Raw genomic sequence first — 15,217 nt, 5'->3', positions numbered from 1 at the left:
GGAGATACAATATGGCAGTCGTGCCAACATATCTCATCACCCACCTGGTGGAAGGGACTATGTGGATCTGAGACTCTTTCCCGTTGCCTCCATCATCCTCCAAATCCCACCAACATCAGCCGTCTCAGAGCGCATCTGGTTCTTGGTAGGGAACACACACACCAAAGCACACAACAGGCTGACGAATACAAGGGTTGGAAAATTGGTGACCATCCAGGCAAATTTGAGGCTTTTTGACTCTGACAACGAGCCGTCCTCAACAAGGTTGGAAAGGGACAGTGAACATGAGGCCTCAGAGTCTGATGTTCAGGAGGTCCAGGGAGAAGACATGGAAGCCTGAGAGGAAGACTACCAAAGCTTTAGTTTCCAGACTATCATTTTACAGATGTATGTTGAGAACATTTTTGGAAGACGCGATGGTTCATTGGGGAACATTAGATATTCCCTTTCTTTTGTTGTTCAGTGAAATCATCCCATGTGAAGAGTCAACTCATTTAATTAAAGTTCAATTCGTAACTAAATAGTTTTTTGTATTTCTATTGGAAGGATTTAATCATTTACAATTACTGTATGTGTACTTATGATGAGGTAAAAGGTTTATGTTTCTGTCTCCATATGATATGGTAAATATATGCAATGCAAAAAACATTTACATTTAATTGGAATTCATATTAATTTGCATATATTTCCGTTCATCCCCATTAATTCCCATATAGTCCCGTTAATTCCCATGGAACGTTTCCACCTCTGAATATTCCCCAAAATGTGCAACCCTAGTCCTGACTCTCTGTGGTCTCTACAGATCCCATGGCACGTATTGTATGAGTATGTGTCTTAACCTTGGTGTCTTTGCTAAATTCCCCATCTGGCCCTCATACCATCATGGCCACCTAATCATCCCCAGCTTCCAATTGGCTCATTCATCCCTGTAACTATTCCCCAGGTTGTTGCTGTGTTTGAAAATGTCTTCTCGGTCAACTTACCTGGTAAAATAAGGAATAAATCAAATAGTCTGTATGTTCAGACAGGAGTGGATACCAGACCTGATTCCCCCTAGTCAGAGTAGACCAATGAAATGAATCCATCGGCTGCACAGCAAGCAGTTGGGTGAGGTCCTTTCCCTTCAGGTCTAGAATTAACAGCCCTGTTCTACATGTCTATGTTCTCCAAACAAGGTTTTGAGACCATGCATTCACTACCTTCTTAGAAATATTGACTTGTGTGTGTGTGTGTGTGTGTGTGTGTGTGTGTGTGTGTGTGTGTGTGTGTGTGTGTGTGTGTGTGTGTGTGTGTGTGTGTGCGTGCGTGCGTGTGTGTATACACTTGTGTGTGTGTACCTAGCTGCTGAATGGGCCCTCCCTGGAGATAGCCTGGCCTAGCTGCTGAATGGGCCCTCCCTGGAGATAGCCTGGCCTGGCTGCTGAATGGGCCCTCCCTGGAGATAGCCTGGCCTAGCTGCTGAATGGGCTCTCCCTGGAGATAGCCTGGCCTGGCTGCTGAATGGGCCCTCCCTGGAGATAGCCTGGCCTAGCTGCTGAACGGGCCCTCCCTGGAGATAGCCTGGCCTTGCTGCTGAATGGGCTCTCCCTGGAGATAGCCTGGCCTAGCTGCTGAATGGGCCCTCCCTGGAGATAGCCTGGCCTAGCTGCTGAATGGGCCCTCCCTGGAGATAGCCTGGCCTAGCTGCTGAATGGGCCCTCCCTGGAGATAGCCTGGCCTAGCTGCTGAACGGGCTCTCCCTGGAGATAGCCTGGCCTAGCTGCTGAATGGGCCCTCCCTGGAGATAGCCTGGCCTAGCTGCTGAATGGGCCCTCCCTGGAGATAGCCTGGCCTAGCTGCTGAACGGGCTCTCCCTGGAGATAGCCTGGCCTAGCTGCTGAATGGGCCCTCTGTGAGTTGGGAAAAAGGCCAAGTTTTTCTTCACCGCAGCGAAACAGTGGAACAGAAATGTATGGTTGCTCAGTAGTGCTGATGAAGTGCTGTTTGACTTTCATTGGAATTGACACGTGTTGTTATAGCAGCGTTGCTCTGGCCAATGTGGGCTCAGACTACTGTCAATAACTAACCTAGAGAGAAGACTGCAGTCCCACAGTCAATCCCTCTGAGCCACGAGACACTGTTACACAATCTCTTTAGGATGAGACTACAGTACAACTAGAGTCATGAGGTCAAAACTCTCACGAGCTAGACAGACAGTGGGCTACTCTATTGATTATATTATCTAAGCTTATATACCAAGCTTTGTCCATACTACAAGGAAATGAAGAATTCATTTGATAACTAAACATCCCACGGCAATGACCTGATGACAACATCGAATAAACAAGTATTTTGATTGATGTTGGATTGAGTGTGTGCGAGAGAGTATCTCAGTTAGAGGTGACTGTTGGTCAATCCATAAACTAGCAGAGTCAGCAGATAGGCTAGGCTATACTTCCCCCTCATCACTGTCCTTGTGCCTGCTCTGCTGACTACTGACTGACTACTGACTGACTACTGACTGACTGGCTGACTACTGACTGACTGACTACTGACTGACTGACTACTGACTGACTGACTGACTACTGACTGACTGACTGGCTGACTACTGACTGACTGACTACTGACTGACTGGCTGACTACTGACTACTGACTGACTGACTACTGACTGACTGGCTGACTACTGACTGACTACTGACTGACTACTGACTGGCTGACTACTGACTGACTGGCTGACTACTGACTGACTGACTACTGACTGGCTGACTACTGACTGACTGGCTGACTACTGACTGACTGACTACTGACTGACTGGCTGACTGACTACTGACTGACTGACTGGCTGACTACTGACTGGCTGACTACTGGCTGACTACTGACTGACTGACTGGCTGACTACTGACTGACTGGCTGACTGACTACTGACTGACTGACTGGCTGACTACTGACTGGCTGACTACTGACTGACTGGCTGACTACTGACTGACTGACTGGCTGACTACTGACTGACTGACTGACTGACTGACTGTCTGACTACTGACTGGCTGACTACTGACTGACTACTGACTGGCTGACTGACTGACTGGCTGACTACTGACTGGATGAATACTGACTGGCTGACTACTGACTGACTGGCTGACTACTGACTGGCTGACTACTGACTGACTGGCTGACTACTGACTGGCTGACTACAGACTGACTGACTACTGACTGACTGACTGGCTGACTACTGACTGGCTGACTACTGACTGACTGGCTGACTACTGACTGGCTGACTACTGACTGACTGGCTGACTACTGACTGACTGACTGACTGTCTGACTACTGACTGGCTGACTACTGACTGACTGGCTGACTACTGACTGGCTGACTACTGACTGGCTGACTACAGACTGACTGACTACTGACTGGCTGACTACTGACTGGCTGACTACTGACTGGCTGACTACTGACTGGCTGACTACTGACTGACTGACTGGCTGACTACTGACTGGCTGACTACAGACTGACTGACTACTGACTGGCTGACTACTGACTGACTGACTGACTGGCTGACTACTGACTGGCTGACTACTGACTGACTGACTGGCTGACTACTGACTGGCTGACTACTACATTTTGTAATGGTTAGGTTGATACGAATGAATGCACTGATATGTGGACTCACGTGGCTTTTTGTCATCTTTGGAAAAAAAAATCGGGGTTATTCCTGTTGTCATAGAGATGGATATAGGACTCATCATGGATATAACCCGTTTTAGCGTTGTCGTTGAGGGCTTCCACCATTTTAAAGTAGTCAACTGGGTGGGGATTCCTATGAGTTGGGAAATCGGCCAATGAAAAATGAGAAAATGTACTACTTTATAATGGAGATAGTATGGGCAGCACCATTGAGGCTATCACAGACGTTTTAAGTGCACAGATACAATGATGAGTCCTCTATCGATCTCTATGCCCTATTGTTCACATGTGTATCTTCCATCTAAATGGTCCTACCTGATCTGGCCTCCTCCCGCCTGCCTTCTGTCTTTGAGGACATGTATTTCCATTGTTAGAAGAAAAAAATATCTTAATATATATATATATTAATAATAAAAAATTAATAATAAAAAATTCCATTGTTAGAGCGGTCGCTTGACGATCTTGTCAGTATAATTGACAATCTTTCCTCACATTCACAAAAGCTTTGTGTGTTGTTGACTCCTCCTCCCAGGCCGGCCCTCCTATCATCTCATTGATCATATTGTTGACCCCTCCTCCCAGGCCGGCCCTCCTATCAACCATGTTGTTGACTCCTCCTCCCAGGCCGGCCCTCCTATCAACCATGTTGTTGACTCCTCCCAGGCCGGCCCTCCTATCCTCCTATCAACCATGTTGTTGTCCTCCCAGGCCGGCCCTACTATCCTCCTATCAACCATGCTGTTGACTCCTCCCAGGCCGGCCCTCCTATCCTCCTATCAACCATGCTGTTGACTCCTCCCAGGCCGGCCCTCCTATCCTCCTATCAACCATGTTGTTGACTCCTCCCAGGCCGGCCCTGCTATCCTCCTATCAACCATGTTGTTGACTCCTCCCAGGCCGGCCCTCCTATCAACCATGTTGTTGACTCCTCCTAGGCCGGCCCTACTATCCTCCTATCAACCATGTTGTTGTCCTCCCAGGCCGGCCCTCCTATCAACCATGTTGTTGACTCCTCCCAGGCCGGCCCTCCTATCCTCCTATCAACCATGTTGTTGTCCTCCCAGGCCGGCCCTACTATCCTCCTATCAACCATGCTGTTGACTCCTCCCAGGCCGGCCCTCCTATCCTCCTATCAACCATGTTGTTGACTCCTCCCAGGCCGGCCCTACTATCCTCCTATCAACCATGCTGTTGACTCCTCCCAGGCCGGCCCTCCTATCCTCCTATCAACCATGTTGTTGACTCCTCCCAGGCCGGCCCTACTATCCTCCTATCAACCATGTTGTTGTCCTCCCAGGCCGGCCCTCCTATCAACCATGTTGTTGACTCCTCCCAGGCCGGCCCTCCTATCCTCCTATCAACCATGTTGTTGTCCTCCCAGGCCGGCCCTACTATCCTCCTATCAACCATGCTGTTGACTCCTCCCAGGCCGGCCCTCCTATCCTCCTATCAACCATGTTGTTGACTCCTCCCAGGCCGGCCCTACTATCCTCCTATCAACCATGTTGTTGTCCTCCCAGGCCGGCCCTACTATCCTCCTATCAACCATGTTGTTGTCCTCCCAGGCCGGCCCTCCTATCAACCATGTTGTTGACTCCTCCCAGGCCGGCCCTCCTATCCTCCTATCAACCATGTTGTTGTCCTCCCAGGCCGGCCCTACTATCCTCCTATCAACCATGCTGTTGACCCCTCCTCCCAGGCCGGCCCTCCTATCAACCATGTTGTTGACTCCTCCTCCCAGGCCGGCCCTCCTATCAACCATGTTGTTGACTCCTCCCAGGCCGGCCCTCCTATCCTCCTATCAACCATGTTGTTGTCCTCCCAGGCCGGCCCTACTATCCTCCTATCAACCATGCTGTTGACTCCTCCCAGGCCGGCCCTCCTATCCTCCTATCAACCATGCTGTTGACTCCTCCCAGGCCGGCCCTCCTATCCTCCTATCAACCATGTTGTTGACTCCTCCCAGGCCGGCCCTGCTATCCTCCTATCAACCATGTTGTTGACTCCTCCCAGGCCGGCCCTCCTATCAACCATGTTGTTGACTCCTCCTAGGCCGGCCCTACTATCCTCCTATCAACCATGTTGTTGTCCTCCCAGGCCGGCCCTCCTATCAACCATGTTGTTGACTCCTCCCAGGCCGGCCCTCCTATCCTCCTATCAACCATGTTGTTGTCCTCCCAGGCCGGCCCTACTATCCTCCTATCAACCATGCTGTTGACTCCTCCCAGGCCGGCCCTCCCATCCTCCTATCAACCATGTTGTTGACTCCTCCCAGGCCGGCCCTACTATCCTCCTATCAACCATGCTGTTGACTCCTCCCAGGCCGGCCCTCCTATCCTCCTATCAACCATGTTGTTGACTCCTCCCAGGCCGGCCCTACTATCCTCCTATCAACCATGTTGTTGTCCTCCCAGGCCGGCCCTACTATCCTCCTATCAACCATGTTGTTGTCCTCCCAGGCCGGCCCTCCTATCAACCATGTTGTTGACTCCTCCCAGGCCGGCCCTCCTATCCTCCTATCAACCATGTTGTTGTCCTCCCAGGCCGGCCCTACTATCCTCCTATCAACCATGCTGTTGACTCCTCCCAGGCCGGCCCTCCTATCCTCCTATCAACCATGTTGTTGACTCCTCCCAGGCCGGCCCTACTATCCTCCTATCAACCATGTTGTTGCCCTCCCAGGCCGGCCCTACTATCCTCCTATCAACCATGTTGTTGTCCTCCCAGGCCGGCCCTCCTATCAACCATGTTGTTGACTCCTCCCAGGCCGGCCCTCCTATCCTCCTATCAACCATGTTGTTGTCCTCCCAGGCCGGCCCTACTATCCTCCTATCAACCATGCTGTTGACTCCTCCCAGGCCGGCCCTCCTATCCTCCTATCAACCATGTTGTTGACTCCTCCCAGGCCGGCCCTACTATCCTCCTATCAACCATGTTGTTGTCCTCCCAGGCCGGCCCTACTATCCTCCTATCAACCATGCTGTTGACTCCTCCCAGGCCGGCCCTCCTATCCTCCTATCAACCATGTTGTTGTCCTCCCAGGCCGGCCCTCCTATCAACCATGTTGTTGACTCCTCCCAGGCCGGCCCTCCTATCCTCCTATCAACCATGTTGTTGTCCTCCCAGGCCGGCCCTACTATCCTCCTATCAACCATGCTGTTGACTCCTCCCAGGCCGGCCCTCCTATCCTCCTATCAACCATGTTGTTGACTCCTCCCAGGCCGGCCCTACTATCCTCCTATCAACCATGCTGTTGACTCCTCCCAGGCCGGCCCTCCTATCCTCCTATCAACCATGTTGTTGACTCCTCCCAGGCCGGCCCTACTATCCTCCTATCAACCATGTTGTTGTCCTCCCAGGCCGGCCCTACTATCCTCCTATCAACCATGTTGTTGTCCTCCCAGGCCGGCCCTCCTATCAACCATGTTGTTGACTCCTCCCAGGCCGGCCCTCCTATCCTCCTATCAACCATGTTGTTGTCCTCCCAGGCCGGCCCTACTATCCTCCTATCAACCATGCTGTTGACTCCTCCCAGGCCGGCCCTCCTATCCTCCTATCAACCATGTTGTTGACTCCTCCCAGGCCGGCCCTACTATCCTCCTATCAACCATGTTGTTGTCCTCCCAGGCCGGCCCTACTATCCTCCTATCAACCATGTTGTTGTCCTCCCAGGCCGGCCCTCCTATCAACCATGTTGTTGACTCTTCCCAGGCCGGCCCTCCTATCCTCCTATCAACCATGTTGTTGTCCTCCCATGCCGGCCCTACTATCCTCCTATCAACCATGCTGTTGACTCCTCCCAGGCCGGCCCTCCTATCCTCCTATCAACCATGTTGTTGACTCCTCCCAGGCCGGCCCTACTATCCTCCTATCAACCATGTTGTTGTCCTCCCAGGCCGGCCCTACTATCCTCCTATCAACCATGCTGTTGACTCCTCCCAGGCCGGCCCTCCTATCCTCCTATCAACCATGTTGTTGACTCCTCCCAGGCCGGCCCTACTATCCTCCTATCAACCATGCTGTTGACTCCTCCCAGGCCGGCCCTCCTATCCTCCTATCAACCATGTTGTTGTCCTCCCAGGCCGGCCCTCCTATCCTCCTATCAACCATGTTGTTGACTCCTCCCAGGCCGGCCCTACTATCCTCCTATCAACCATGCTGTTGACTCCTCCCAGGCCGGCCCTCCTATCCTCCTATCAACCATGTTGTTGACTCCTCCCAGGCCGGCCCTACTATCCTCCTATCAACCATGTTGTTGACTCCTCCCAGGCCGGCCCTACTATCCTCCTAGCAACCATGTTGTTGACTCCTCCCAGGCCGGCCCTACTATCCTCCTATCAACCATGTTGTTGACTCCTCCCAGGCCGGCCCTACTATCCTCCTATCAACCATGTTGTTGTCCTCCCAGGCCGGCCCTCCTATCCTCCTATCAACCATGCTGTTGACTCCTCCCAGGCCGGCCCTCCTATCCTCCTATCAACCATGTTGTTGACTCCTCCCAGGCCGGCCCTACTATCCTCCTATCAACCATGTTGTTGACTCCTCCCAGGCCGGCCCTACTATCCTCCTATCAACCATGTTGTTGACTCCTCCCAGGCCGGCCCTACTATCCTCCTATCAACCATGTTGTTGTCCTCCCAGGCCGGCCCTCCTATCCTCCTATCAACCATGCTGTTGACTCCTCCCAGGCCGGCCCTCCTATCCTCCTATCAACCATGTTGTTGACTCCTCCCAGGCCGGCCCTACTATCCTCCTATCAACCATGCTGTTGACTCCTCCCAGGCCGGCCCTCCTATCCTCCTATCAACCATGTTGTTGACTCCTCCCAGGCCGGCCCTACTATCCTCCTATCAACCATGTTGTTGACTCCTCCCAGGCCGGCCCTCCTATCAACCATGTTGTTGACTCCTCCCAGGCCGGCCCTACTATCCTCCTATCAACCATGTTGTTGTCCTCCCAGGCCGGCCCTCCTATCCTCCTATCAACCATGCTGTTGACTCCTCCCAGGCCGGCCCTCCTATCCTCCTATCAACCATGTTGTTGTCCTCCCAGGCCGGCCCTCCTATCCTCCTATCAACCATGCTGTTGACTCCTCCCAGGCTGGCCCTCCTATCCTCCTATCAATCATGTTGTTGACTCCTCCGAGGCCGGCCCTACTATCCTCCTATCAACCATGTTGTTGACTCCTCCCAGGCCGGCCCTACTATCCTCCTATCAACCATGTTGTTGACTCCTCCCAGGCCGGCCCTCCTATCCTCCTATCAACCATGTTGTTGTCCTCCCAGGCCGGCCCTCCTATCCTCCTATCAACCATGTTGTTGTCCTCCCAGGCCGGCCCTCCTATCCTCCTATCAACCATGCTGTTGACTCCTCCCAGGCCGGCCCTCCTATCCTCCTATCAACCATGCTGTTGTCCTCCCAGGCCGGCCCTCCTATCCTCCTATCAACCATGTTGTTGACTCCTCCCAGGCCGGCCCTCCTATCAACCATGTTGTTGACTCCTCCCAGGCCGGCCCTGCTATCCTCCTATCAACCATGTTGTTGACTCCTCCCAGGCCGGCCCTCCTATCAACCATGTTGTTGACTCCTCCCAGGCCGGCCCTACTATCCTCCTATCAACCATGTTGTTGACTCCTCCCAGGCCGGCCCTCCTATCATCCAATCCACCATGTTGGCTGGGCTCCCACTAAGCACGCCTTGTTTACTCAACTCCGTCTGTCACCAAGCCAATCACAGCCTGCCTCTCTCTTCCTGTGGAACTGAACCTCATTCTGTCTTGCCTGGGTAACAGCAGCCATGGGGGAGTTAGGCTATAGGCTAGCAGCCTGACTGTGTTCACAGCATTCCCATTATTCACAGGACTGTGTTGTGTTGTGGAGCTGGAGGACTCTGTTGTGAATATAGACAGGCTTCTGGGCTTTGCCTCGCCTTCCCCTCAGCTCAGGAAGAGAGAGGAGCTATGTTGTGTTGCAGAGAGGACTCTGGCCTCGCCCTCCTCAGTTCAGTCCAGGAAGAGCTCTACCACGAAACAGCAGTGACATGTTGATCACAGCACAGGCTTCTCCTCTTCTCAGCCAGGAAGAGCTCTGTGCCGTGTGAGGAGACAGGAGTGATGACTCACTGTGGCTCCTGAGCGGACAGGACGCATTGTGAGAACCAGGATGTGACGTGACTGGACAGGAAAGACGTGAATGTGTTGTTCACTTTGTGTGTGTGTGTATGGGAGAGAGAGAGAGAGAGAGAGGAATGTGTGGGTAAGAAGAAGTGTGTTTGTGCCTGGAAGAAACCAAGAAGAAATCCCATGGATCTGTCGATTCTCTACTGTGTAACCTAGTGGACATACTCTACTGTGTAACCTAGTGGACATACTCTACTGTGTAACCTCGTGGACAGACTCTACTGTGTAACCTCGTGGACATTCTCTACTGTGTAACCTCGTGGACAGACTCTACTGTGTAACCTCGTGGACATACTCTACTGTGTAACCTAGTGGACATATTCTACCGGGTAACCTAGTGGACATTCTCTACTGTGTAACCTCGTGGACATACTCTACTGTGTAACCTCGTGGACATACTCTACTGTGTAACCTCGTGGACATTCTCTACTGTGTAACCTCGTGGACAGACTCTACTGGGTAACCTAGTGGACATTCTCTACTGTGTAACCTCGTGGACATACTCTACTGTGTAACCTCGTGGACATACTCTACTGTGTAACCTCGTGGACATTCTCTACTGTGTAACCTCGTGGACATACTCTACTGTGTAACCTCGTGGACATACTCTACTGTGTAACCTCGTGGACATTCTCTACTGTGTAACCTCGTGGACAGACTCTACTGGGTAACCTAGTGGACATTCTCTACTGTGTAACCTCGTGGACATACTCTACTGTGTAACCTCGTGGACATACTCTACTGTGTAACCTCGTGGACATTCTCTACTGTGTAACCTTGTGGACAGACTCTACTGTGTAACCTAGTGGACATTCTCTACTGTGTAACCTAGTGGACATTCTCTACTGTGTAACCTAGTGGACAGACTCTACTGGGTAACCTCATGGACATACTCTACTGTGTAACCTAGTGGACATATTCTACCGGGTAACCTAGTGGACATTCTCTACTGTGTAACCTCGTGGACAGACTCTACTGGGTAACCTAGTGGACATTCTCTACTGTGTAACCTCGTGGACATACTCTACTGTGTAACCTCGTGGACATACTCTACTGTGTAACCTCGTGGACATTCTCTACTGTGTAACCTTGTGGACAGACTCTACTGTGTAACCTAGTGGACATTCTCTACTGTGTAACCTAGTGGACATTCTCTACTGTGTAACCTAGTGGACAGACTCTACTGGGTAACCTCGTGGACATACTCTACTGTGTAACCTAGTGGACATATTCTACCGGGTAACCTAGTGGACATTCTCTACTGTGTAACCTCGTGGACAGACTCTACTGGGTAACCTCGTGGACATTCTCTACTGTGTAACCTCGTGGACATACTCTACTGTGTAACCTCGTGGACATACTCTACTGTGTAACCTAGTGGACAGACTCTACTGTGTAACCTAGTGGACATACTCTACTGGGTAACCTAGTGTGCTCTTGCTATAGCACTGATGTTGTCACTACGGAATTCTACAGTGGAGTGTACCTGCTGGCCCTTCATCAGTAAAGGTAGGAGGAGTGACTGATTGGACTGTTGTTGCTGTGCTGGTGTTAGATCAGAATAGTAGTGTTTGAATTGAGTTTGACAGGAGTTTATTAAAGAACAACTCTGAAAGGAAGTTGGACCAGTCAAATGGACCAGTTGTGTCTGTACTGATCTCCATTGCTTCAATGTTGTCTGACTGATTGTCAAGAGTTAGGATATTTACCTCTGTCTTCAAACACGTGTTCTGCCTGGGTTACCAGAAAGTACCATCGAAGAGGTCGCCATCTGAGAATGTGTGTGTTTTTGGTGTTAAGGGCAGGTTTTCCTGTGGTGCTCTATTCTAGTGATGTTACCAACAGCAGATACAGTCAGGAAGGCTGAGGAATGTCACTGAGCTGCTCTGGGTCAGTCTTTCCAAAACACTAGAAAAGCCATGTTTTAACAAGCACAGCGGTACTGTCTTCGCTGTACCTATTACCATACACCCCCCCCCCACGCACACACACACACACACACACACACACACACACACCCCAAATTTCACCCCTGACCGTTTCTACCACAATCCAAACAGCTTATGTATAATGGCCCCAGTTTGTGGTTGGTGAGGAGGGTTGTTGTAATGCTGGCAGTGCTTCTGACAGTGCTGCTCCCTGCTCACTCTCCAAAGCCACCCAGCTGTCTGGCCAGCCTACTGTAGCAAGCCCAGCTCAGTCCACTTCAACCTGCAGACCTCACTGTTATCTGCCAGTCTGTCCAGCCGTCCACTTTTGTTACTGATTACAGATGAAGTTATAATGGTGAGAAAGTTACACAGTCGTCTAGTGGGAATTCACCTGAAGCCTTCTCTCTCTCTACCTCCTCTCTCTCTACCACCTCTATCTCCTCTATCTCTCTCTCTCTACCTCCCCTCTCTCTCTCTCTCTCTATCTCCTCTATCTCCTCTCTCTCTCTCTCTCTCTACCTCCTCTCTCTCTACCTCCTCTACCTCCTCTCTCTCTACCTCCTCTATCTCCTCTCTCTCTCTCTCTCTACCTCCTCTATCTCCTCTATCTCTCTCTCTCTCTACCTCCTCTCTCTCTCTCTCTCTCTCTCCTCTATCTCCTCTATCTCTCTCTCTCTCTCTCTACCTTCTCTACCTCCTCTCTCTCTACCTCCTCTATCTCCTCTATCTCTCTCTCTCTCTCTACCTCCTCTCTCTCTACCCCCTCTATCTCCTCTATCTCTCTCTCTCTCTCTCTACCTCCTCTCTCTCTCTCTCTCTCTCTACCTCCTCTATCTCCTATATCTCTCTCTCTCTACCTCCTATCTCCTATATCAATTCAATTCAATTCAATATATCTCTCTCTCTCTCTCTCTCTCTCTACCTCCTCTATCTCCCCTATCTCTCTCTATCTACCTCCTCTATCTCATATATCTATCTACCTCCTCTATCTCATCTATCTCATCTATCTATCTATCTATCTATCTCTCTCTCTCTCTCTCTCTCTCTCTCTCGCTCTCGCTCTCGCTCTCGCTCTCACTCTCACTCTCACTCTCACTCTCACTCTCACTCTCTACCTCTCCCTCCCCTATCTCTCTCTTTGCATCCCTCCTCGCTCTCTCTCTTTCTCTCCCCTCTGTCTCTCTACCTTCAGAATATGACAGACAGCTAGCCCCCACCAAAGGAAGCATGGCGTCAGCGTACCTGGACCCCAACCTGAACCACCACGCTGGGTTGGGCGGTGGGGTGTCGAAGCCGGGGACCATGGACCGGGTGCTCAAGATCCACCACTACTTGGAGAGCAACAGTGAACCATCCACCTGGGCCAGCCACATCCGCCATGGAGACGCCACTGACATCAGGGTGAGCTGAGCAGCTGATTGGGTAAACACAGTTTACCACAGTTACAGCAACTATGCTTCTTTAGGTTACTGTCTGTATAGTCTCTCCCTATCATTCCTACAGTAGGGACACATACTGTCCATACAGACAGACAATTACCTATCAACTCTACCAACTAGACAGACAGACAGACAATTACCTATCAACTCTACCTACTAGACAGACAGACAGTTACCTATCAACTCTACCTACTAGACAGACAGACAGTTACCTATCAACTCTACCTACTAGACAGACAGACAGTTACTTATCAACTCTACCTACTAGACAGACAGACAGTTACCTATCAACTCTACCAACTAGACAGACAGACAGTTACCTATCAACTCTACCTACTAGACAGACAGACAGTTACCTATCAACTCTACCTACTAGACAGACAGACAGACAGTTACCTATCAACTCTACCAACAAGACAGACAGACAGTTACTTATCAACTCTACCTACTAGACAGACAGACAGTTACCTATCAACTCTACCAACTAGACAGACAGACAGACAGTTACCTATCAACTCTACCAACTAGACAGACAGACAGTTACCTATCAACTCTACCTACTAGACAGACAGACAGTTACCTATCAACTCTACCTACTATACAGACAGACAGTTACCTATCAACTCTACCTACTATACAGACAGACAGTTACCTATCAACTCTACCTACTAGACAGACAGACAGTTACCTATCAACTCTACCAACTAGACAGACAGACAGTTACCTATCAACTCTACCAACTAGACAGACAGACAGACAGACAGACAGACAGACAGACAGTTACCTATCAACTCTACCAACTAGACAGACAGACAGACAGACAGACAGACAGACAGTTACCTATCAACTCTACCAACTAGACAGACAGACAGACAGTTACCTATCAACTCTACCAACTAGACAGACAGACAGACAGACAGTTACCTATCAACTCTACCAACTAGACAGACAGACAGACAGACAGTTACCTATCAACTCTACCTACTAGACAGACACACAGACAGTTATCTATCAACTCTACCTACTAGACAGACAGACATACAGACAGACAGACAGACAGTTACCTATCAACTCTACGTACTAGACAGACAGACAGTTACCTATCAACACCCTGAGTGTCCCAAATGGCTCCCTGTTCCCTATACAGCCCTATAGTCGCTGGTCAAAAGAAGTGCACTATTGCTGCTTTTCAACTTTAACATCAGAATTACACTAGTTCGGCCCCTGAACAGGCAGTTAACCCACTGTTCCCTGGTAGGCCGTCATTGTAAATAAGAATTTGTTCTTAACTGACTTGCCTAGTTAAATAAAGGTGAAATCAAAAAAGACACCCTAATGGTATACTAGGGAAATGGTGTTTCCATAGCTAGGGCTGACAGTGAGGACTTGTGAGAAGGTGCTTTGTGATTAGGTGTTAAAGTCCACAGTTTGCCTTGTTATGTAAATGTACCAGTGGCCTGGCTTTGGCCCCAGGTGAGAGCAAGTCCACCGGAGCCATGGCCCAGTGGGACACGGGTGCCGGCCTGCTGAAGGCTTCCAAATGGTTCCCAGCCAAAACAGTTAGGAAGAGTTAAGTGAATATATTATGATGCCATTTTGTGATGTTTAGTTAGTTTTGGATTTCGATAAGGGTTTTTCCGGCTGTTCAGGCACACATCTTTCTTGAGGCCGAATTCAGTAGCTGAAGTCTAGGCCCCTTTGTTGGTGATTGGTCAACAGTAGGTATTGTTCAATAAAGACTTTGTTGTCATTCAATGAGAGACGACCTGCTTTCATGCAATTTTTTAAATTGAGAAATACTGCACCAAACGTCTTAGTTCGATGTAAAATTGCTCAACCAAGATCTCCTCCGCATAAACGTCCAAATGAATGACAGATTTCTTGAGTTATCTTCGATTAATTCTGACTATTTTGCTGAAGTGTACTCCAGCTACGGCTTCTCTAAATGGACAAACAGTACTATTGTGTATTTTTTCTAGTTTTTCAAGCAAAGGTTTTTTTAAGGGAGT

The 15,217-nt window shown here is 50.2% G+C and overlaps 1 protein-coding gene across 1 annotated transcript in view; it reads left to right on the top strand.

Annotated features, from left to right (window-relative positions):
- The window catches only part of LOC135520960 (focal adhesion kinase 1-like), a 41,558-nt gene that overhangs the window by 14,673 nt on the left and 11,668 nt on the right, over positions 1-15,217 (top strand). Inside the window, exon 2 of the mRNA XM_064946842.1 lies at positions 12,962-13,170. Within this exon, the coding sequence (XP_064802914.1) occupies positions 12,962-13,170 (209 nt within the window). The remainder of the gene's footprint in view (positions 1-12,961; positions 13,171-15,217) is intronic.

This window comes from Oncorhynchus masou, chromosome 29, assembly GCF_036934945.1.
Source record: "Oncorhynchus masou masou isolate Uvic2021 chromosome 29, UVic_Omas_1.1, whole genome shotgun sequence".
NCBI classification, from domain to species: Eukaryota; Metazoa; Chordata; class Actinopteri; order Salmoniformes; family Salmonidae; genus Oncorhynchus; species Oncorhynchus masou.
This window is presented reverse-complemented; position numbering and strand designations above follow the sequence as displayed.